General features: G+C 55.1%; 1 protein-coding gene across 1 annotated transcript; it reads left to right on the forward strand.

Moving 5' to 3' along the window:
* The first annotated feature begins 314 nt into the window (after positions 1-314).
* rapgefl1 (Rap guanine nucleotide exchange factor (GEF)-like 1) lies at positions 315-23,564 on the forward strand. The gene is made up of 15 exons (XM_088906391.1): positions 315-1,599; positions 8,788-8,866; positions 9,746-9,896; positions 10,705-10,802; positions 11,772-11,884; positions 12,800-12,967; positions 13,065-13,162; positions 13,930-14,052; positions 14,362-14,540; positions 14,679-14,769; positions 16,253-16,303; positions 16,972-17,059; positions 18,109-18,173; positions 19,621-19,675; positions 22,352-23,564. The coding sequence occupies exons 1-15, from the start codon at positions 1,215-1,217 to the stop codon at positions 22,474-22,476; spliced, it is 1,869 nt and encodes a 622-aa protein (XP_088762517.1). The 5' UTR covers positions 315-1,214; the 3' UTR covers positions 22,477-23,564.
* The last annotated feature ends 1,015 nt before the right edge of the window (positions 23,565-24,579 follow it).

The raw sequence follows: 24,579 nt of genomic DNA on the forward strand, positions 1-24,579 counted from the left end.
ACAATTGCTACATTTTTTTTCGCCAATGTGCCAGCAGAGTTATTCTAAAGTCGTAAAACGAGCGAGCTCCGCGTATAATCAACGAAATTAACCCGCGACCCGATTAAATTAACTAATTTAAAGAGACCGTGCTAGTGTAAAATGTTGATTTTTTTTTAAAAAGACCAGCCTTTTATTGCCTCCCGAGCGCAGCGCCTTCCCGGCAGTAGCGCAATGGTTAACCTGCCACGCGCACACGTGTTTTTTTTTTTTGCCTCTCTCTCTCTCTCCCTCTCTCCTTTTTTTTTTTAATAGCTGTGGGAACGAGCAGCTGCAGTCGGAGCTGCTGTACTGTACTGGCAGCAGGCACCACCGCGCAGCTGCTGGGCCGGGGAAAAAGCGCTGCATCCCCACTGCACTCCAGGCGCGCAGGCGGAGGGAGAGGCGGGGAGCGGGCGAGCCCTTCGCCGCCGAGCCGGAGGGGAGGCGCCTGGCCGGGGTTCCGCTCCGCGGACACGACGATCCTCGGAGCGGCGCAGCGCCCAGTGCCACTGCACTACCGCGGAGCCAGAGAGCGGCGGCGCCCGTCCACCTGGGCAGCGGCGCTATCCTCGGAAGAGAACCTGCGTTGTTTACAATCTGCCTCAGCCTGTTCCGTCGCGGTTTGCCCCCTCCCGTCACATTAATTCGGTTCCTGGGGGGGGGTTATTGAAGGCTTTATTGTCGCCAACAGCAGTAATCGGCGCTATTGACCAGGCTCGTGGAGATCCCGACTTTGTTTGAAGAACAGAGAGACTCCTCTTTATTCTGCCGGACGGCTGCAGGTCCCTGTGAAGACGGTCTGCGCCCGAGGCGCTCGGAGAGGCGCTGGGCAGGGAGACGTCAGGAAGCGGGGCTGTTCAGCAGGTTTGCTCTGCTGCTGTATCCAGAAACGTACAGACCCGTGTGAGAGAGGAGGAGAGGATCTGCCACCGCACAACTGCCTGCCCTCTTTTTTTTTTGTTTCAGGACTGATCTTTTTAACCCGCTCAGAATCGGACAGATGGGTCTTGAACCCGAGTGGCCGTGAAAGCTGCTGCGAACTCGAAATATTTCCGAGACTCCTGTTTGTTTTAATCACCACCCATCATTTCTCATCATCACATCGTTTAAAAAGGAGGTTCTGTTTTCTTCCTTTCCGGATATTTGTACTTTTTACGTTATTGTTTTCCCAACACCTCCCCCCCCCCCCCAAAATGCCGGCTGGCATGAAGCCGCTGGAAAAGTTTTTGAAGAAGCAGACCACCGCGCTGACCCGGGCCGGGGGGTTCGGGGACAAAGCGGGCGGCAACGGCGCCTCCCGCAGGCGGGCCAGCCTCTCCCGCGTCGTGCCTTTCTTCCGGGAGACCTCGCCGGAGAGCGGCCCGGCTCGGGAGGTCTTCAGCCCGGACTCGGAGGAGCCCCCGTGCTGGCCCCCGGCGGCCGCCGACTTCAGGAGCCCGTCCCTGTCCAGCGACGAGCAGAGCTCGGAGGGCAGCCTGGAGGCGGCCTGGACGCCGCTGCCCGCGGACACACCTGAGAAGCTGGTGCTGACGCTGCTGGACAGCGTGGCGGGCGGCCGCCGGCAGGGCGGCAGCGCAGGTAAGAGGGGTCCTAACCTCCTGTCAGCGGGCCGCCGCGTCCACCTGAATGCGCACCGACGTGCGCCTGGTTTCCACGAGTCTTGAGCAAGAACGTGTCCTTTACTTTGTGCATCATTTATTTCTGTGGAGAACCTGCTCGATCCACTGCACGCCAACGCTTATTTCTGAAGTAAAAAAAAGGCCTATCACCTATTTCGGAAAAACAAAATAGACTCGTGGTTTTAGCAAACGTGCATCGGTTGTTCTTCCTATAATTCGAATTTTAAAAGCGGTGCACTATGCGGAACACAGCTCTTTCTCCCAGACATGTTTTAATTTCGCAAAACGTGATAGAATCCGGGAATTGGGCATGGAAAGGCGATTGGAAATAACAACTGCGGAGGTAGTCGCAGGTAGTGGCAGTAACGTGGGGGTGTTTCATGTCGGTCCGGGCAATTAGAAAGCGCTTATGTTTTCGCAGGAAAACAACTTTGACAGCGCGCTAGAAAGCGGCTGTACGGGAATATTCCAGACGTGCGCTGTAGTTTTCACATGAATTATTTTACGGTTATATTTTGCCCCAGATATTACGGTTATATATGGTTGCTGGCAGAGAATGCTATAGAATTCGCTGTTACATAACAGGTTTTCACCGTGCACTGCGGGGTTAGTCCGGTCGTAAACTCTCCGGGCTGCGAGACCCGTCAGCCTCTCTGCGCGACACACCGCCCGGACCCTCCGGAGCGCCAGAGAGCGAGACCTGCGCAGAGTGTGTTTTTTGCAGCATCTGCTATGTCTCCCGTCTGTAAAGCGACCTGACATGTCATGCCAGGGCCCGTTTTATTTTTTTTTTCCTGACACAACTTGATACCCCTTCAAACAGCAGCCAGTCCGCATCTGTCCGGCGTGCTCACCTGAGGTCTCGTCTTTCCTTCGCTGGCAAGCGACGCTCTGTATTTACCCCCGCGCCAGGCGGGAACTAGAGACTTTCCTTTCGGACGTGTGAATTAATGAATTGGAAATTAGGTCACACCTCGCGTTTGTAAACCCGCTACTGCGCTGCATTGGCAAGATGCTGCTGCTGGCTCTGGGGAATTCTGTGAGGAAAACCAGGGCATGTTGTCTTTTCCAGAGTTGTATCCCTCAGAGGTGTGAAACTGCAGCGATGAGAGACCGAGGCTGATCTCTGAAGGAGCTGAGCCTGTCTGTGTTGATTTCTGTGGCCTAGATTGCTTATTAGTAAAAAAAAAAATAGCACATTGGCCCCCAGAAATGTGGCTTTTGTGAGCTACAGCAAGGAGGTGTGACTTTTGTATCGAATGGATGCAGGAGTAGTGTAATTGCAGTGGTGCCCTGTGTGTCCAGTAGGGAGTGGGGTAACGGCAGTGTTTGTGAGTCCCTGGCTGCTGGGAGGCCTTTGGAGAGTGTTGATCTGGTCCTGGAGACGACAAATCGGGCTGCGTGTCTTAAACCGGTCTCTCCCTCCTCTGCAAAGCCTGACGCAGCTCCCTAAGAGATCAGATCACTTTATTGGCCATATACAATTTCTTGCATTAGGAATTTGTCTCCATGAGACACACAGACAGGGAGAGAAGCTGGGGGTCAGAGCGCAGGGTCAGCCATTGTACAGCGCCTCTGGAGCAGTTGGGGTTAAGGGCCTTGCTCAGAGGCCCAACGGAGTAGGATTCCTCTGCCGCCCGCGGGATACGAACTGGCAACCTCCCAGCCACAGGCGCAGATCCTGAGCCACAGAGCCACCGCTCTGCGTCAGAAACAGGGGGGGGGCCAGTGTCTCCCCCCTCCAACGCGTATTGAAGTCCTACGGTCCTGGCCGGGCTCAGTTCTGGAGCTCAGCTGGCGCTGTTGTAATTACTCTGTGTCGGAGGGGTGTTAAAGAAGACCCAGAACTGGTCCACAGGTACCAAAAGGTTTTTGCTCCTGATTTAGCTTCAGGAGGACAGCCGGTCCGGATGTCTCTGAGCACAGGGGCAGTTCGGGGGCCTACAGGTGCGAGCCCTCCCCAGCCGCAGGGAGTTGGGCATCTTGTGCCAAACGAGCAGTCAGCTGCTTAATGGAGTCAAGCCCTGGCTTAACGAGGGTTAAACCCACCAGTCTGTACAGGTGCGCCTCTCTGGCGCGGGGCTACAGAGCCACAGAGCCAGCCTGCACAAACACGGACCAGGAAATCGAAAACAGGAGGGTTCTGGCAGCTGGAGCTTAAGGCGGTTTAGTAAACCAAAGGAGAAGAGCCAGAGAGAAAAACACAGCGATCGCACGCCTCCTGTCCAGGTGCATTATGGGACGGTCTGGTGTTTTGAAAAACAACCCAGGGCGCGCCCACCTGCGGGAAACTCCCCTCGTCCTGTCCCGTCCTGTCCCGTCCGTAGTGCCGGGAGAGGGGCACTGCGGAACCTCACGGCGACCTCACTGCGGTTGTCAAGTGTTCGGAAAGGGGGGGGGGGCGTCATGGCTGCCTTCCTGACTGCTCTGTAGCCGAGGCAACCAGTGAGAGGTGTTTAAAATCCCACTGAAGACTCGAGAGTGGCTGACAGCTCGGGATTTGTTTTCTGAAGGGATCCTGGATGGTTCCTCTAAAAATAGATCCATCTGGGTGAATAGAAACTGATTCCACGGTAATGCACTATATAAGGGAGCCCACCAGCAGAATTAAGAGGGGGCGGGGGCTGTTTCTGGGCTGTGTGGTGGTGGAACTCCCGAAACAGGTGCGGACAGGTGCCAGAGTTAACGAGGGGCTGGGCGTCACTGCGGGGAGCACCTCTGTCCCACCCCAGCGCCGCCACCGGCGCGTCGGCCTTCCAGGAAAGTTCCCCCCCAGCAGGAAACCCCCCGCTGGGAAGCACGCTCCGGAGACAGTTGGGAAATCTCGGAGTTTCCAGCGGCAGCTCCGGCAGGGAGTTCGGGAGTCAGTTTCCTGGCACGCTTCGGGGTGCGTGGGAACTGCAGTGGCTGTGCGCGCCTCCCACTCCGGACCTGGAAAAATTCCCCTTTTCCTCCGTGGCTTTCCGTGGTGGGTGTGGCCGTGCGGGGCCTTCCCCGGGGCGCTGTAGGAAGGGCTGAGGAGAGGACAGGACCCCCAGGGCCCGGCAGAGCCCGTGTCAGACAGCACCAGTCCCCTCTCTCTCCCTGCTTTCTGCTCATGTGCTCTGTAGAACCCCAGTAACACCAGAGTTCTCCGACGCGAGGAGGTGTGGACGCGAACTGGAGCCGACCCGGGGATGAGCGTGTCCGGTGTGCTCCGGATCGCAGTGGCTTCGGGCCGGAGCACAGCCACCCAGCTCAGTCCAGCGGGTGCAGGCCAGCCCGGCTCGCTCAGTAGCCACAGGTGGGCAGGGGCTGACCGCTCACCTCGGTGACGGCACTGCTGGCAGGGGGGACTAGCAAGGCAAGGGCCTGTGCCCCCTGGGGAGAAAGGGGCTCGGCTCGGGCGAGGTCAGCCACAGCCTCCTCGGCGACCTGGTGTTTTGAGTGAGGAGCGGGGAGGGGGGAGGGGGCCGGTATTTAAAAATGAATAAATGAAAACAGGCCCGTCAATAATTCCGTGACACCCTCCAGCTGTTTGTCTGGAGCTGCGGTGCGCGCCCCCTGTGGGGCCGGGCTGAACCGTCAACCTGCGGCCGTCGCCACGCGTGAAAAAGAGCCGAGAGGGAAAAAGAAAAAGGGAGAGACGCCGCGAGCGCCGCGTGGGAGGATGAAGCCATTGTTCTCCGCGGTCCGCGGGGCTGGAAGTGGCGCGGCGCGGGGCACGAGTGACCGCGTTGACCCCTCCCGCGCTCGTCCCCCTCTCCAGCGCTCCCACGCCGCCGCCCACGCGCGCGCCTGCCGGGACCGGACCCACTCCGGGCCCCCGCCGCTCGGTGAATCACTGCCGCTGCCGGCGAAGCGAGAGAGCCTGAAACAGCGCAGGTTCACATGGTAACCGCTCTCCCAGGGCGGGGGGGAGGCAGAGAGCCAGTGGCCATATGAAAGCGTTTAGCTACTGTGCTAAACGTTTTTTTTTCGTAATTTATTTAATCGTTATGTAAGACATTTGCTGCTAAATGGCTGGCAGACCTGCTCCGCATCTTCTGTGCCAAAGCGGACAGGCAGCTCGCACGGGCACTCGTGTGTGAGCGTGTGTATCCGGATTACTGCTGTAAAAACGGAGCAATTGCAATCGTGAAAGTTAACATTATAATTTCGACAGCTGGTGCACGAGGCCAGTCGGCTGCAGTGCTTCCTCACTCCGACCTGAGGAAGAGGAGGGCTGGTGCTCAGGCCCCTCGCTGCCCGGAGCAGGTCCCCAGGAGGGTGAAGGCTGCACTGCTGGGGGGGTGGCTGGAGGCTGCAGGGGCTTCAGCTCCTCTCTCAGCAGCCCTGCCAGGAGGCCTGTGTGTGTGGGAGGGCTTTCTCAAGCGCTGGGCTTCTGTGTGTGTTTGTTTGGGATTGTGCATGTGTGGGTGCAGAAGCCTTCTCAATGCTTTCTGTATTTCTGTGCAGGTGTGCGTGTGGTTGTGTGTGTGCAGGTGTGGTTGTGTGTGTGTGTTGTGGTTGTATGTGTGGATGTGTGTGTGCAGGTGTGGTTGTGTGTGTGTGTGGTTGCGTGTGCAGGTGTGGTTGTGTGTGTGTGTGCAGATGTGGAATGCATGTGTGTGTGCAGGTGTGGTTGTGTGTGTGTGGATGTGTGTGTGTGTTGTGGTTGTATGTGTGGATGTGTGTGTGCAGGTGTGGTTGTGTGTGGGTGTGGTTGTGTGTGCAGGTGTGTGTGCAGATGTGGAATGTATGTGTGTGTAGGTGTGTGTCTTATGGCAAGTCTTATGTTCCCTGTGGAGTGGAGGTGTGTGGGTGTATGGGTGTGTATAAGAATGCATGCGTGTGCATGTGTATATAGGAGTGTGTGTGTGTGCATGGCAGATGGGATTGTGCGTATGTGCAGGAGTGTGTGAGTGAAAAAGCAGAGGCTGGTGGGGGGAGGAGCTGAGTGAACACACACACACGTGAACAATGATCAGAGACGACACAGGGAGTGGGAGAGACACACACACACGCAGCTACAGGGCCTGATCTCGGAGCCCATGGAGCCTGTGACGCAATCCGATCGGATGAGGCGGAGGCTGTGAGAGTCCCCCCGGGCTCTGGCCGCTGACGATGTCACTCCCAGCTGCTCTCTGCGGACTCTGACCCTGAATTCTGCAGAAAGGGTGGAAATAGAGCAAACACTGAGGTAGATAAGGGTCAAAAGAACAGCTCCCATGTGTCCCAAACACCTGAGGATGTGTCACAGCTCCGGAGTCCCGGGTTTGATTCCAGCTCAGGGCGTTCCTTTCTGAGTGGGTGTTCACGGTCTCTCCATTTTCACCCGGGGATTCTCTGGGTGGGGGGGGATTGGCTGCTCGATGTAGCGATGTCGTCCCACTCTGTCCTAGTGCTGTGACTGTGGCCCGCACCTCCGGTGTGTCTCGGATCCAGGATCCTGTAGGGAGCAGAGCTGGGGTGCAGCAATCCAGCCATAACAGGGCAAGGCCAGGGACAGGAGGAGTCTGGGTGCCTCCTGACTGCAGCCTTGCTGCGTGTTGGAACCGAAAAGAATGTCTGGGGGAAAAAAGAGAGAGAGAGAGAGATCAGCCTTCTGTGTTTCAGCGCTGTTGCTCCTGGCTGTGTTGTGTCTGATCGGTGTCTTTATCGCCTGCGCTGGTGCCTGCGAGACAGGAGAGGGAACACGGTGTTACACAAACAGACGGGTCCCCTGGCTCCAGGGCGTGGCCCCGGGGGTGAGGGGTCGCCGTGAGGGTGCGAGGGTGAGGGCAGGACTGGCGCCCCCACAAACGAGGGAGCAGTGGAAGAAGCAGGGTGAGGGGGTGACGTGCCCCCTAGAAAGCTAATTGTTTGGATGGAAGTGTTGCTGGACCCCCGGGGGCTTCTGCTGGAGTTGGGGCGGGTGGGGGAGATGAAGTGGGGGATGGGCAGGGACCCCGTTTCGGTGAGGCCCCGTAGGTGTGGGCGACTCCCTGCGGTTTTTAAAACCTGGGAAACGCTGGTGTCTGTCCGTCTGAGCCGGCCACCTCCTACTGTGTGCTCGGCCCTGGCACCCAGACCCCCTCCCTCCAGACCTACCCCCCCTCTGTCGAGGACCCTTGTGAAAGCTTAACCCAGGCAGGTCTCACCCCATTTCTAGTGTCTTTTCCGCTCTTACCAGAGGAAGCCGCTTGTAAGACTGAAAGCCAAAAGGCACGTCTTTACACAAAGAGTGGTGGGTGTCTGCAACCAAAGATGAATTCTAATACGGCCACTTTAACATTTCAGCTTTCTCCCTTTTAAAGAGCGTTAGTGCAGAAACACCCTGACTGTTGAATGGGGAGAACGAAACTCAGGTAAACCCCACCACCCAGCTAGCGCCTTGCTCAGGATTCTTTTAAGCTTCAGCAGGAGACACTGCTCCGCTCTGGAAACAAGGCAGAAACAGGACAGGGTTCGGCATGAAGGAGAGGTTCTAGAAAGATTTGCTCCTGCCTGGATCTGCTGTCTAGCAGGGATCAGCGAAGCCAAGCAGATCAGAACAAGGAGAGAGGGAGAGAGGGTCAATCGGCCTTTGATCTGGGACCGTGGGGATCAGCCCCTGTGCTCCAGAGCAGCCGGGCCCCCAGTGTGCAGTTACCTCATTGACCTGAGCGTTGGCTCCGGAGGCCCTGTTTCAGAATCACCTGCGGGGGACTGGGAGAGCTGTCAGACTGGCGTGACAGGAGCCGACCTGCAGGAACTCCAAGCTCTGGGAGCCGCTCGGAATGGGGAAGTGGAGCAGCCGAAACTGAGTGGGGAATGACATCGGAGTTTGGAATTCCGGGCTTGTGCTGCAATTCTGGCCTCGCTTTGCCAGGAAAGGAGGATCGTTATGATAATTAACCTCACGGTTGAAAAACAGGTCTTTTCCCGAGCTCTATTGATTAGCCCTTTGATTGATTGTTATTTATTGATCGTGATAAGGAATGAGTAATTCTTAATTTTTCGCAGTGCTAAAGTGCCCTGATGATCTCAGGAGGCGGGGCTGCAGGAAGGGCTGCGAGAGGCTTCACCTGGGCGAATATCCTGTCCCAGGCAGGAATCTTGCGTGTCTGGGTGCTGCAGCGCCTTGCGGGTGTCTCTGTGTGTTCTGTCGGCCTGTGGCGCAGGTCCAGGCCTGCCCCAGTGACGCTTCTGCGCTCCTGTCTTTCAGAGACCCTGCTGGATGACTTCATGCTCACTCATCCCATCTTCCTCCCTGCGGACAAGTTGCAGCAAGTCCTCCTAGAGCAGTATCCTTCCCAGAATGCCACACCCAGGCACCGCTGCCAGGAGCATCAGAGCGTGTCAGGGAGGGGGGGGGAGTATTTTTCAGGTTGTACATCAGAGCGTTTTATCTGGGAGTGTTGTGTGGGGTTGGTGTGTTTGTGTTAATTGTTCTGGCAAGAGATCCTTTCCCAATTTTCCCTCTCCTCCGTTTAATCCAAGATAATTAAACCTTCTGTTGTGAAAACGCGTTTGCTTCCTGCTAGGAATGAAAACAAAGCTACAACCTCTCCTCCTCCCCCCTCCACCACCCTGACAAAAATTCCCCTCTTTACAGTACAGCCGCCTCCTCCTCCCCCCTGCCCTGGCACGCAGAGACGCAGAGCTGGAGGGAGGGAGCCCAGGGCAGGGCGGCTGCCCGCGCTGGCTGTGTGGGGGGGGCTGAGTGCCTCCTTTGGGTATCTACAGGTTCAGGGGGTGGGTGAGGGGGAGATCAGGGCTGGCATGGGGACCCCAGCGCCAGTGTGCTGAGCAGCTGTGTGGCCATGGCATCCCAGCATTCATGGGAAACCGTCTCAGTGTTTGTTTCCCTTGTCCAGGAGGTGTCGACTGTGCTCCTGCAGGGCCAAGCACACCCTGGCATCTTCGCTCCTCCAGCAGATTAGCGTTCCCGTACGAGTTCACTCATTCAGCTGTGCGGGCTGGCGAATAATGTTGCCTCAAAGGAAGAGCCCCCCCTTTCACCCGAAACTTTTTCCGTGCACAAAAGCGAGCATCTGGTCGTGTCATTACGGCCAAGTGTCTGGTTTTCACCTTCGTGCCTCTGCTTGTGCGTGCGTGCGTGTCTGGAGCGCGTCTGTGAGTTCTCAGCTGCTGCCGGGCTCTCCTTGACCTCCTGACCCCAGGTTCCGCGCCGACAGGAAGCCGAGCGAGGGCTGGCAGGGCTGGGACGGGGTGGACCGGAAGCAGGCGGTCCTGAGCGTGGCGTTCCGCTACTTGGACACCTACCGCGAGCTCCTGCAGGAGGAGGGCGAGCGCTCCCACTGCTTCCCCAAGGTACCGCAGGGCCACGCCGGCCCCCTCTCGCCCCCACTCGGGGCAGAGGGATTGTCCAGAGGCAGAAGCGTCCAGCAGGTGGCAGACTTCCCTCCTGCGGCTGCTTGCGGAGCATGAGAGGGGCTGCGTGTTGAATTTCATGTTGGCGTCACCCTTGCACTAAATAAAATCAGTCATATACAAGATACAAGATACAAGAATTGCAGCTGCAGGCTGGAGAGGTCATGTGAAAAGGCGTACAGGTGTCTCTGGCCTCTACCGGGCACAGTGCACCTGCCGTCAGACACATCTTCTCGAACACTTCCCAAGGGGCGCACATCAGGAAGAGGGCTGTCACAAGCTGTGGTGTGTTGCTGCAGCTCTGCTCAGACTTCTGCCCCTCCACTTCACATCAGGGTTATTTTGTTTGGCTCACGCAGCAGCGTGCAGGAGTATTTGATCGAGTTACATAGGTGTCGTACTATTGGGTCTGTGAATAATTCCAAGCGCTGCTGACCTTGACTGCAGTGTATTAAAAAAAAACGATTTACCAGGTATTGATGCTCGGCAGACTGTTTATCATCTCCCCTGCATCTGGTCGTTATTGTTGTTTCTGGCAAAGAAAAATGACGTCTTTTAATGAAGGAACTGACTCAGCTGGCTCTTATCTGCAGCCACTGGAAACACTCTGCTTGCTTTTCAAACACAGTTTTCCTTTTCCTTTGACGTACCAGGTGCAAAGCTCACGACAGTGGCTTTCTGAACAAACTCCTCTTAACAAACTCCTCTCTCTTCTCCTCACCCCACTCTTTCCACTCGGTCCACCCAGGAGCTGTACTTGTGTGCTGCCCAGGAGCTGAGTCGGTACCCTGAGCTGGTGGAGGATGTTCTCAAGTTGCAACGCTGGACTGAGATCCTGCAGAGCCAGTGAGTGACCATGCCAAACACCAGGCACACTGCATACACTGACCACACTACACACACCAACCACATTGCACGCAATGAAGACAATGCACACTGAACACAATGACCACACTGCACACACTACACACACTGCAGACACTGCACACACTGCACAAACCATACACCCTGCAAATCCTGGTCTCACTGCACACACCACATACACTGCACACACACACTGGTCTCCCTGCAAACACACTATTCTCACTGCACACACTGCCTAAACTGCACACACACATACTGGTCTCACTGCACTCACTGCACACACACACACACACACACACACAGGTCTCACTGCACACACACAGGTCTCACTGCACTCACTGCACACACACACACACACACACAGGTCTCACTGCACTCACTGCACACACACACACAGGTCTCACTGCACACACACTGGTCTCACTGCACTCACTGCACACACACACAGAGATCTCAGTGCACACACACTGGTCTCACTGCACTCACTGCACACACACACAGAGATCTCAGTGCACACACACTGGTCTCACTGCACTCACTGCACACACACAGAGATCTCAGTGCACACACACTGGTCTCACTGCACTCACTTCACACACACAGAGATCTCAGTGCACACACACTGGTCTCACTGCACTCACTTCACACACACACACAGATCTCAGTGCACACACACTGGTCTCACTGCACTCACTTCACACACACAGAAATCTCAGTGCACACACACTGGTCTCACTGCACTCACTTCACACACACATTCAGATCTCAGTGCACACACACTGGTCTCACTGCACTCACTTCACACACACAGAGATCTCACTGCACACACACTGGTCTCACTGCACTAATTGCACATATACACACACAGGTCTCAGTGCACACACACTGGTCTCCCTGCACACACGCTGCTGCAGGAGGCCGAACTGAGCCCTCTGTTTCTCGCGCGAGCAGGGTGGAGGAGGAGAAAGACAGCAAGAAGAAGCAGGTCCGCCCTCTCTTCCGACACTTCCGCCGCATCGACGCCTGCCTGCAGCCCCGGGAAGCGTTCCGCGGCTCGGACGAGAGTGAGTGACCCCCGACCCCCGACCCCCGACCCCCGACCTGCTGCCCCTCAGCACTCGAAATTTGATGCCCCCAAATTTCTCAAATGGTTGTTGAAGACTTAATTAAATAACTCATTGAGTGCTTCTACATAATCCCAAAGGCTGCCAAGGCACTTTACAAACACAATGAGCTGTAACAGTCAGCACACTTGTCTTTAAAAGAGAAGATAATGGACACAGCTGAATCAGGCAGATTGTCTATGCCTGCAGCCTGCAACTCTCAACTGACAACCCACTGGAGCTCAGCAGGTGTGAGCCTGGTCCTGAGAAAAACTAAGGTTGCTGCTGGAAGAGGTGTTAGTGGGACCAGTAGGGGGTGATCACGCTGCAGTCTGTGTGGGACCTAATGCCCCACTATAGCGATGGGGACACTATACTGTAAAAATGAGCCGTCCTTCGAATGAGATGGAAAACTGAGGTCCTGACTCTCTGTGGTCATTAAAAATCCCAGGGCGTTTCTCAAAAACACCGGGGTGTAACCCCGGTGTCCTGGCCAAATTTCCCCCTGGCCTTTACCAGTCATGGCCTCCTAATAATCCCCCTCTCTGAACTGGCTTCATCACTCTGCTCTCCTCCCCACTGAGAGCTGGTGTGTGGGGAGAGGACTGGAACATCATCCAGGTGGGGCTGCACACTGGTGGTGGTGGAGGGGATCCCCATGACCTGTAAATCCCTTTGAGTGGAGTGTCCAGAAAAGTGCTATATAGAATTATTATTGAGATATTGGAAATAATGCTGCTTTATAGACAGCTCCTGTCCAGAATGCTTGCGCAGTAAGTGCAGTCTTGGAGAGAGGGACCATGGAGAACCCTGTGTTCGCTGCCTCGCCTGAAGCCGCTCTGTAACTGACCGCGTGCCTCTCTGCCCCGTGTCCAGTCTTCTGCCGGGTGTACACGCCTGACCACTCGTACGTGACGATCCGCAGCCGCCTGTCCTGCAGTGTGGGGGAGATCCTGGCCCTGGTGCGGGAGAAGCTGCAGTACAGCGAGGAGCAGCCCCCCAGGCAGGGGGCGCTGGTGCTGGTGGCCGTCACGTCCTCTGGGGGTAAGACCGCCGACCCGCTGCGCCATGGGGCGGGGGGGGGTGGCCGCCGCCGCACGAGCCCACCCCTGACTGCGTGCCCCTGTGTCTGTCCGTGCAGAGAAGGCAGTGTTCCGGCCCAGCGACGAGGCGGTCTTCACCACCTTGGGGGTCAACACTCACCTGTTCGCCTGCGAGCCCAACGAGCTGGACTCGCTGGTGAGAGCCACTGGGGAGACTGGGGTTGGGTGGGTGGGCGTCTCGGGAAGAGGGAAGCCAGACTGGAGAAGTGCAGAATTCGCCAACATTTCGATTTCCGTCTTCTGCCGTGGCGATTGGAGGTCCTCGGGGGACAGAGAAAAAACTGGGATGCTCTGTGTGGGAGAATTCACAGTGCTGGGATTGCCAGCAGCTCTGTCGCCCTGCTGCTCCCAGCTGGCAGCCCACTGGAGCTCAGCGGGTGTGAGCCTGGTCAGTACCTGGATGGGAGACTCCTGGGAAAAACTGAGATTTTTGCTGGAAGAGGTGTTAGAGGGGCCAGCAGGGGGAGCTCACCCTGCGGTCTATGTGGGTCCTAATGCCCCAGTATAGTGACGGGGACACTAGACTTTAAAAAGAGGTCCTGACTCTCTGTGGTCATTAAAAATCCCAGGGCATTTCTCAAAAAGAGCAGGGGTGTAACCCTGGCATCTTGACCAAATTTCCCATTGGCTCTTACCAATCATGGCCTCCTAATAATCCCCATCTCTGAACTGGCTTCATCACTCAGTTCTCCTCCCCCCTGAGAGTTGGTGTGTGGTGAGCGTACTGGTAGGGCTACACACTAGTGGTGATGGAGGAGAGTCCCCATTATCTGTAAAGTGCTTTGAGTGGAGTATTGGAGTGTCCAGAAAACCACTATATAAATACAAGGAATTATTATTATTACTGGGGAGCCCTGATGTCAGCCTGCCCCACACCCACACCTCTGCTCTTCCCCCTCTCAGCTGCCCCTGCCTGAAGAAATCCACTGGACACCTGGCGACAGCAAACTCCATGATATGAGCGCGGAGGAGGTGGCCAACCAACTGGTAGCATTCGACTGGGAGCTCTTCAGCTGCGTGCATGAGGTCAGAGCTGGCTGGAGGGGATGTGTCATTGCATGTGTTGGGATTACTGGACACACAGGGCCTGGTTTGTAACAGGTTCCAGTCTGGGACAGTCTTATGGATGTACATATAAAGAAAATATAATGCCAGCAGTCAGCAGGGGGCGGGGTTTATACTGAATGGGAGGGGCTTATGAAGCTGAGTGGGAGGGGTTTAAGGAACCGTCAAACTGCAGGCATGGGAGGAGCTTCCACTGCAGAACAGACGCTGATGAGATCTAATTTGCATCATGCTGACCTGCGGTGCTGTGCTGTGCTCTGTCGGCCACAGGTGGAGTTTGTGTGCTACGTGTTTCATGGAGAGCAGGCTCGCTGGCGCCCCCTGAACCTGGAGCTGGTATTGCAGCGGTGCAGCGAGGTGCAGCACTGGGTTGCCACGGAGATCCTACAATGCCAGTCTCTGCCCAAGCGGGTGCAGTTGCTCCGCAAATTCATCAAGATAGCTGCACTGTGAGTTACATGTGTATTAATACCTGGTCTGTGACAGGTGTATTAATACCTGGTTGTAATCCAGGTGTGTTTATGTCTTGTGTTACAGGTGTATTTATATCTGGTGTGATACAGGTGTGTTTCTGTCTTGTGTTACAGGTGTAAGCAGCAGCAGGACCTGCTGTCCTTCCTGGCTGTAGTGCTCGGTCTGGACAATCCTGCAGTCAGCCGGCTGCGACTTACCTGGGAGGTACGAGTGGCTGAGACAGCCTGAATCATCACGCCTTGTCTCACTACACCACTCACCACAGAATCACACTGCTGAGCCACCACTCACCACAGAATCACACCGCTGAGCCACCACTCACCACAGAATCACACCGCTGAGCCACCACTCACCACAGTTTCACACCGCTGAGCCACCACTCACCACAGAATCACACCGCTGAGCCCCCACTCACCACAGAATCACACTGCTGAGCCACCACTCACCACAGAATCACACCGCTGAGCCACCACTCACCACAGTTTCACACCGCTGAGCCACCACTCACCACAGAATCACACCGCTGAGTCCCCACTCACCACAGTTTCACACCGCTGAGCCACCACTCACCACAGAATCACACTGCTGAGCCACCACTCACCACAGAATCACACCGCTGAGCCACCACTCACCACAGTTTCACACCGCTGAGCCACCACTCACCACAGAATCACACCGCACCACACCGCAGAGCCACCACTCACAACAGAATCACACCGCACAACACCACAGAACCACAGAATCACACCGCAGAGCCCCCACTCACCACAGAATCACACTGCTGAGCCACCACTCACCACAGAATCACACCGCAGAGCCCCCACTCACCACAGAATCACACTGCTGAGCCACCACTCACCACAGAATCACACCGCTGAGCCCCCACTCACCACAGAATCACACCGCAGAGCCCCCACTCACCACAGAATCACACCGCTGAGTCCCCACTCACCACAGAATCACACTGCTGAGCCACCACTCACCACAGAATCACACCGCTGAGCCACCACTCACCACAGTTTCACACCGCTGAGCCACCACTCACCACAGAATCACACCGCTGAGTCCCCACTCACCACAGGATCACACTGCTGAGCCACCACTCACCACAGAATCACACCGCTGAGCCACCACTCACCACAGAATCACACCGCTGAGCCCCCACTCACCACAGAATCACACTGCTGAGCCACCACTCACCACAGAATCACACCGCTGAGCCACCACTCACCACAGTTTCACACCGCTGAGCCACCACTCACCACAGGATCACACCGCAGAGCCACCACTCACCACAGAATCACACCGCACCACACCGCAGAGCCACCACTCACCACAGAATCACACCGCTGAGCCACCACTCACCACAGTTTCACACCGCTGAGCCACCACTCACCACAGAATCACACCGCTGAGCCCCCACTCACCACAGAATCACACCGCTGAGCCCCCACTCACCACAGAATCACACCGCAGAGCCACCACTCACCACAGGATCACACCGCTGAGCCACCACTCACCACAGATCCACAGACTGAGACGCCCCCTCCACCTGACCCCCCCTCATCCCAGAGCTTCCCACTGTCAGACGATTGCGAGACACCCCTCAAATCCCTGCTGGCCCCCACAGTAAAGCTGCACCCCCAGCCACGCCGTGCTAACCTGCCTGTGTCGTGCTGTGCTGCAGGGCCTGCCGGGGAAGTTCAAGAAGCAGTTCAAGGAGTTCGAGAGCCTGGCGGTGAGTCAACGCTAGACCAGCGACCAGAAGCCACTAGCCCCCGGCCAGCTCGCCCACGGGGGCTGCTCTGCGGCTCACTGGACGCCCCCTCGGCTGCAGCATTCTGACATCGTTGTCATAACGACAAGTCAGGACCTGCATGTCCCTTCCTCTTCCTCTTTCTTCTCTTCCGAATCCTTCCGATCAGCTGTCTGATCCACTCCAGGTTTTCCGAGTTGCGGGAATCTGTATTTAGCATCTCAGACTGCTGTGCAGAGAGAGTCGTTGTGGCGTCATCAGACCAGGAGAGGATCAGGCTGATGCGCAGGGGCTGTAGTGTTACTGTAGCCCCCGGGGGTAACAGGGCTCTGTTGTTCTGGTTTTCTCTCCAGTTCCCTGTCTGGAGATGAGAACATGTCGGATAATAAAAATATTGGGAAAAGGGGCCATTTCCTGGCTATCAGAGGAGGATTTGTAAAAGAGTCAGGTGCCCGGCGGACGTGCACCAGGGAGAGCTGACAGCCTGCGTTTGCAGGGAGACAGACCCCCTGGTGCACAGCCCTGCACCTCTCGCCCCCTGCTCCTGCAGGACCGTCCCCGGCTCTCTCTGTGGGCCGAGTCAGAGAAAGCAGGGCAGACCGGCAAAGCTGTTCTAACCCTCCCACTGACCCACTTCTGTCTCTCTGCAGGATCCCTCCAGGAACCACAAGTCGTACCGCGACCTCCTCTCCAGTCTCCGCCCCCCCCTCATCCCCTTCACCCCACTGCTGCTGAAAGGTGAGCTGTCAATCACCGGCAGGCCCCTCCCACTGGGGGGGAGGTGCTTCTGAGCGCCAGACTGTGAGAAAATAAATGAATCAGCTTGAGAGGCAAGGGGCCAAGGAGGGGTAGACGTGAGAGCTGCTGCAGTGTTTCTGAAGGCCAGTTTCTTGCTAAGAGCTTCCCTGTCCTGCAGAGGTTTCCTTGCACTGCTGGCATCCAGATGTGCTTCAGAAAACACATTTTTCTAAAATACTCCCCCAGATACCACTGATGTTTTCCAGTCCAGCTGTGAGGCCGGCGGAGTGTCTTTATTAGAGACCTGTGTTAAACCGTTCTGCAATTAACACTCTCCCTTAATCGGCTCAGCCTGTCTGCCCCCCCCGCCTCACCAAGCTGCTCTTTAATCTGGAGGCTCGGGCACTGAGATCTGATGAGGCACAGCCTCTCCTGCTGCTCTGGGCAGAGCGACACTCAGGTCTGGAGGGCAGGCTGCTCATCTGTCCACTGAAAAGTGTTTCTGGAGGGCTGTGATCTCTCTAGCCAGCTGTGTTTTGAGCTCCGGATCAGGGTGAGGGTTGTGCTGAATGAGAAAGACCATGTGGTGTGAGAGTAGAGTAGGTTACTGTCAATGCTGATCCATCATCAGGTTTCATGTTATAAAGTGCCTTTTCATGCTGGAGACATGCTTAACCAGTCAGTACTAATACAGCAGGGCCCAGGAGAGAGACATGTGTTTTAACTGGTGTTCACACCCCCCTGAGCTCACCGGTCACCTGGGGAACCAAGTCACACACAACTAGGGACTTCCGTGACCTAACTCAATCCGTCAGTGACCGGAGCTGTCGGAATCTGAGTCTGTAGCAGTTAAGGAATTTAAGTTCTCCATCACACCTGAGGCTCTCAGTCACCTAATCAATACTTCAGTAATCAATCAATAATCAATACTTCGGCTCAGGAGTCAGCCAAACACACGTGACTAACAATAACAGATGCAGGGGCAGCAGGCCTGGGGCTCCCCGACCCCTCAGGGCTCCTCTCTCACCTCCCCCTCTCTCAACCCGCAGACCTGACGTTCCTGCACGAGAGCTGCAAGACTTTCCACGGCAACCTGGTGAATTTTGAGAAAATGGTGAGTGTCCTGTCCTGTCCCGGCCCGTCCGTCCCCTGCTGGTGAATTTCAGATGACCAGATTCCCAGATCCGCTGTCCTCACTGTACGGGACTCCGGGACCGTGTCAGCGGGCACGTGTTTTCTGACTGCAGGAAAGTACAGACTGTTCTCTCTTCCTCTCGGGGCGCAGTCACGACCTCGTCCCCCCCTCCCCACCCGGCTGTTGCCACGCCCAGGCGGGCTGTCGTCATGGCAGCGCTGCGGTTCTGGCACTGGCCCGCTCTGCTGGCAGGCGCCCAGTGGGGAGAGCTCGCCGAGCGCCAGGACTTGTCTTCGCCCTGCGCTGACGGTTAAGGGGGGCACATTACCAAGACAGTTTCCCCTTCGGGAGCCCCTGCTGTACCACTGGGTGGGTTACTGGGGGGTGGGGTGAAGAGGGGTGCCCGTCTCCCTAAAGGATGCAGGAGGGATGAGCCCCATTTGAAAACATTGGCTTTAATGGAACTCGAGACCCCAGATACTCTGTGGCTCCATTCAAGTGTTTATTAAGGTTCAACAATAAAACAGAAACAGTTTTATTACCATTACAACACTGCCCCCTACTGCCTGGGTCATGACTCGGCAAAGCCTGCATGTCTTTTTGTTGCTGGTATTTTCAGTTTCTGCTAAATGACTAACCCTTTAGTTTTGGTGGGCAGTGCTGGGGTCCTGGGTTCAATTCCGGACCTGGGGTGCTGTCTGCGTGGAGTTTGTATGTTCTCCCTGTGTTCACATGGGTTTCCTCCCACAGTCCAAAGACATACTGGTACAGCAGGTTAACTGGTTTCTGGGAAACCTGGCCCTGTTGTGAGTGTGTGTGTGTCCTATGATACACTAGCGTCCCGTCCAGGGTGTACCCTGCCATGCCCCAGTTGCTTGCTGGGATAGGCTCCAGCTGTCCCACGACAGAAGAAGCGGTCAAAAAAACGGAGACTTGTTCAGCACGATCAGGATTTGGGAAAGCTTCAGGACAATAAAAAGACCGCCAGCTGAGATTTCGGACGTGAGATTGACTGGGGACTGGCGAGAGGACGTGACGGGCCCGGCGATGGTCCCAAAGTTTTAAAAACAGTTTACAGCTGGTGGGGGGGGTCAAACTGGGGTATGCTTGATGCCCCAGTGCAAACCGGCCCTGAGGTCTGAGGATGTGCTCCGCGCACTTCCTGCAGGAGTTTCCAGACTGCCGGGGTCAGGGCAGGGCGGCGGGGCACGGGGGACGGGGGGGGGGGGTGGCTCAAGCCCAGAATATCCCAGGCTTCCTCCTTCCGGACGGCGAGCAGACGCAGTCGGCCTGGCCCGGCAGACTGGAGGGCTTGCGTGTGTCTTGTGCAGCCAGTGTTGTGCGAGGCTCACCCGGGGCGGTGGAGTCTGGCGGCGGGTGTGAGGGGGCACGGGCGCGGCTGACTCTCTCCTTCTTCCCCCCACAGCACAAAGTGGCGGAGATGGTGCGGACGATCCGGCGGTACCGGAGCGCGCCCCTGGGTGAGCACCGCGGGGGGCTCCCCTCGAGTCCCCGTCTGTCTGTTTCGGGGCTGTTTCCCGAGCGGCCGGGGGCAGATTGCCCTGCAGCGGCGCAGGAAACTCCCCCCAGCGCCGAACACCCGAAACACCGGCGCGTCTGTGTCTCGGACATGTCGCTCGCGAGAATCTCTGCGCCATCTGCTAGGGAGCAGGGCTGCAGTAAACGCAGACGAGCCACAGTAGACACCTTGATTATACACTTCACCCCTCAGTAGATGACCTTATATCACACGCCGAGGTGCGCACTCCTAATATCGTTTGCTGTGTGCCGCCGGACAGCAGCCTCTGCCACAGAGCAGGTTGCTGTGCCCTTGGCTCAGCAGCAGCAGCACGAGAGTGAATGTACTGCCCAACATGCAAACTCTTTTACTGCCACTTGCCAGCAGAGGCAGACCGCAGCGAGGACAGTGGGCACGCAAGACTGCACAACGCAGTGGCAGCACAACACTTACAGTGAGGTGTTAGAGCAGTGGTTCTCAAACCTTTTATCAAAATTCATAAATTAAACACTACTAGGCCTGCCTTATCTGCATGCATAATAGCTATTAGAATATTATTAGTAATATATGATATTGTGTATTCATAGTAATATAATATTATAGTAGCTATTAACCCTGTGTATAAGATCACTTTATTAGCCCTATACAGTTTCTTGCATTAGGAATTTGTCTTTTTGCAGACCCCAGCTTGCTCTCCATGAGACACACAGACAGGGAGAGAAGCTGGGGGTCAGAGCGCAGGGTCAGCCATTTATACAGCACCCCTGGAGCAGTTTTGGTTAAGGGCCTTGCTCAGGGGCCCAACGGAGTAGGATTCCTCTGCCAGCCGCAGGATTTGAACCGGCAACCTTCCAGACACAGGCGCAGCTCCTGAGCCACAGAGCCAGCGCTCCGCCCTACATCTGCATGTATATAGAAAGAGAGATCGGAAAAGTTATGGTGTAGTACACAAGGTTTGTTGAGCAACAGGACGTTTCGGACAGAAGTCCTTCATCAGCTGTGCAACTTCAGAAGCACTTTGCTTACACAGCTGATGAAGGACTTCCGTCTGAACCTCTACATTTACTACTGAAGTACACTGCAGTTACTTCCTGGATTCTTATATATATACTTAACATTCTTAAGTCTGACAGTATATTACTCACATTCCCACTCCATATTCACACATCTGACCCAAATGCAAAGCTGAGCCACATCCCCGATATCTGCAGATTCCTCTGCAGCTGAACTCGGAGCAGGAGCAGCGCCTCCTTTAGCTGTGCTGTCAAATTCTCAGACATTTCCGCAGTTCGTCGAGTGACTGTGTCATTGCTTAGCTATACGCTTTTTATCCTGCGAATTATCTCGCTCTTGTGTCTCAAGTCCTCAAAGAGACATTGTGATTCAAGCAAACGGCTCTTTTCCAGTGCGCCGTCACTGAATGCTTTGCCGTGTTTAGCGAGTAGCCATGACGTTGTGAACGGGGCTAGTAGCATCGCCGCCTGGGACGCTTTGAGAGTGATTCTCTGCGCGGCGATAGGAGTTTTTTTTCGAGATTATTTATCTTGAATGACCTGTCACTTGGACCAGGTGGGGATTGGTTGTCAAGATTCCTGTGAGTAGTATCAAAATGTCTTTTTTTTTACATTGTACGCTTTGCAAGCGCCAATAATTTGACTCCAAAGCCAACAGAAAGGCTGCCCATCTCTATCAATCACGGCACATTTGCTCCTCCAGTCTTCCAGAACTCCCCCCCCTTCATCGCTGATGCACCGACTCTGTTTTCTGTTTGCACGTTTCATTGCCTGCATTTGTGTCGTTGACATTTTCTTCCTCTGGCCCGTGTCGTGTTTGCGCCCCTTGCGACAAAACTTATTCGTTTTTCTTTCTTTTTTTATACGAACTAGCAGGCTACCAGGCTAGGCAGCCCTGCTGTGAACGGGCTGGTCTTTGCGCTCAGACGTGAAGGCGATATGAACGTGTGTTCTAGTGACGCGCGTTATAGCCTACGTGCAGCACTTTAATGAAATTAAAGATGGATGAAAATGAATCTGATCACCAGCGAATCTATTCAGAAACGGTTTTACGCGACTAGAACACACGCTTAGTGGGGCTGCGAGTTCTACCTTTTTTTTAATCGCAGGAATCGACTGCAAACACATGTAATTTATTAAAAAGGGGGTGGGACATTGCGGGCCGCAGGTTGAGAACCACTGTGTTAGAAGGTGCAGCACACAGCCGAACCTTGTGTTTTACCGAGCTGTCTCACGGTGCAGAAATAGCGCACAGCGCACAAGCACATAATCACTTACCCTCTCGGTTTCCATAGAAACCCCAGGGGAGAGTGGCTGTCTTGGGTGAATCATGCACTGAACCCCGAAAGACGGGTCTAAAGCACCATCTAGTGGCCAGCTCCCGCCACTGCACCTCAGCTCCTGTTATTTACGGGCTGGCTTGATCGATTTCATCATTAGTTACCCTGCTGAGTAATGATAGTAATAGAGGTGTAGGACTGTAGAAAGATTTTGAATTCTGTACGTATTGAATTGTTTAAACCGTAGAGGCACAGTGGGGATCATAGAGTTATATTCTGCGTCTTCTGGGCTTCACCTTTGTGTGAAGAAATTGTTCTGACGCTGTCCCTCCTCTCCCTCTCCAGCCCTGGACTCGGAGCCGTCTCCCTCCCACCTGCAGACCAAGGCCTACGTCCGGCAGCTGCAGGTCATCGACAATCAGAACCTCCTGTTCACCATGTCCTGCAAACTGGAGCCCAGGGATGTTTGAGGCTGCCCTCCGCCCCACCCTCACCCTGTCACCCTGTGACCCCACAGTAGCCCAGCTGCACTGGCCTGGTCACTGCCCTCTCCCCGGTGTCTCTCTGTATAGGTCAGAGGTCAGAGGTCAGGCTCCTACCCTGTTCATTGACACTGGGCAAGACAGTCAGAGCAGCTCTAATCACAAATTGGAGATCAGGGTGATGATGTAAATAACGAATAGATTCCCGACAGTGACAGAGCCATGGAACCGAACTGTTAGTCTCCTACTGTTGTGCAGTGGCCAAGCTAGGCACAGATCTAATTGAATTATCCTCCTGGAGCACAGAAGTTGCAGGGCCAGTATCTCTTGCGACTACAGCTCCCGGTACTGTGCTGTGCAGGCTGAGCCCAGCCCGGCAGCCCAAACGCTGAACTGAGCTGGCTGACAGTCGCTCTCTGCTGCAAAGGCACTGCAGTGCTGAGAGGGTCATCTGCTTCAACACTGCAATGTCAATGCTGGCCAGGGTGACGCAGTGTGGGGGAATATTCTTCTCCAGAGAGATGCAAAGATCCCAGATCCCAGCTTCCTTTTCCTAATTTGAATCAGGCACTTACAATGGACAGCTAATGCGGTAGCCATCAGGGGTCCTAAATCGGGAAGCCTCGTATTCGTCTTGTGATGATCTGTGCACACACACTTCCTGGTGCAACCCCTCTGGCTACCGCGTGCTTTGTATCATAGCAACTGTAAATATGTACATAGCAACAGAGATGGAATCTTTATTTTATGTATGAGCAGAGATGGTATATAAAAGAGATTTTTTTTGTACATGTGGCTTTTGATAAAGTCAGAAATGCTAATGGTTTGTACATTAATATCGTAAAAGCAAGGTGTAGAAATTGAAGACTGTATATCATACAAAAAACTTTTTCTCCTTTTTTTGTAAAGAAGTCAGTGTTTACAATCTTCCCTTTAAGCTCAGTGGTGTAAAACACAGGTAGACGTGGAGAAGCTGGCAGATTCTCTTCATGTATAAAACGATGATGACCAAAAACCTGACGGTCTTGAGTGTCTGACACTTCGCTCTGAATAAACTGCGTGTGGCGCATCACAAAGATTGGCTTCTGACCTTTTTCCGGTTCCCGTTTAATTCCTGAACTCTCTGACAGCTGCTAGGGTGCTTTTTATTACAGTGATTTTCAAAGCAGTGTGAGACAGAAGCCACTACAGGTTGAGGCTGTCTGGTCTTGCGCTGAGTAGGTCTGTGTCAGGGATGAGACTGAGGCTACACCAGCAGCACAGTAGGGACGGACTGAGGCGACACCAGCTGCACAGTCAGGAACAGACTGAGGCTACAGCAGCAGCAGCACAGTCAGGGACAGACTGAGGCTACAGCAGCAGCAGCACAGTCAGGGACAGACTGAGGCTACAGCAGCAGCAGCACAGTCAGGGACAGACTGAGGCTACAGCAGCAGCAGCACAGTCAGGGACAGACTGAGGCTACAGCAGCAGCAGCACAGTCAGGGACAGACTGAGGCTACAGCAGCAGCAGCACAGTCAGGGACAGAGTGAGGCGACACCAGCAGCACAGTCAGGGACAGACTGAGGCTACCACAGCAGCAGCACAGTCAGGGACAGACTGAGGCTACATCAGCAGCACAGTCAGGGACAGTCTGAGGCTACAGCAGCAGCACAGTCAGGGACAGACTGAGGCTACAGCAGCAGCACAGTCAGGGACAGACTGAGGCTACAGCAGCAGCACAGTCAGGGACAGACTGAGGCTACAGCAGCAGCAGCACAGTCAGGGACAGACTGAGGGGACACCTGCAGCACAGTCAGGGACAGACTGAGGCTTCAGCAGCAGCACAGTCAGGGACAGACTGAGGCGACACCAGCAGCACAGTCAGGGACAGACTGAGGCTACAGCAGCAGCAGCACAGTCAGGGACAGACTGAGGCTACAGCAGCAGCACAGTCAGGGACAGACTGAGGCTACAGCAGCAGGCTCTGATGGCTGAATGTAAATATCATCTAGCATGAATGAGATCTAAAGTAATGTGAGGGATATGAATTTGCATGGGACTGAAGTAACCATTCATTTTTTATTCCCAGTGTGATGTGTAAAATAAAC

Source organism: Atractosteus spatula, chromosome 26 (genome assembly GCF_055471065.1).
Source record: "Atractosteus spatula isolate fAtrSpa1 chromosome 26, fAtrSpa1.hap1, whole genome shotgun sequence".
NCBI classification, from domain to species: domain Eukaryota; kingdom Metazoa; phylum Chordata; class Actinopteri; order Semionotiformes; family Lepisosteidae; genus Atractosteus; species Atractosteus spatula.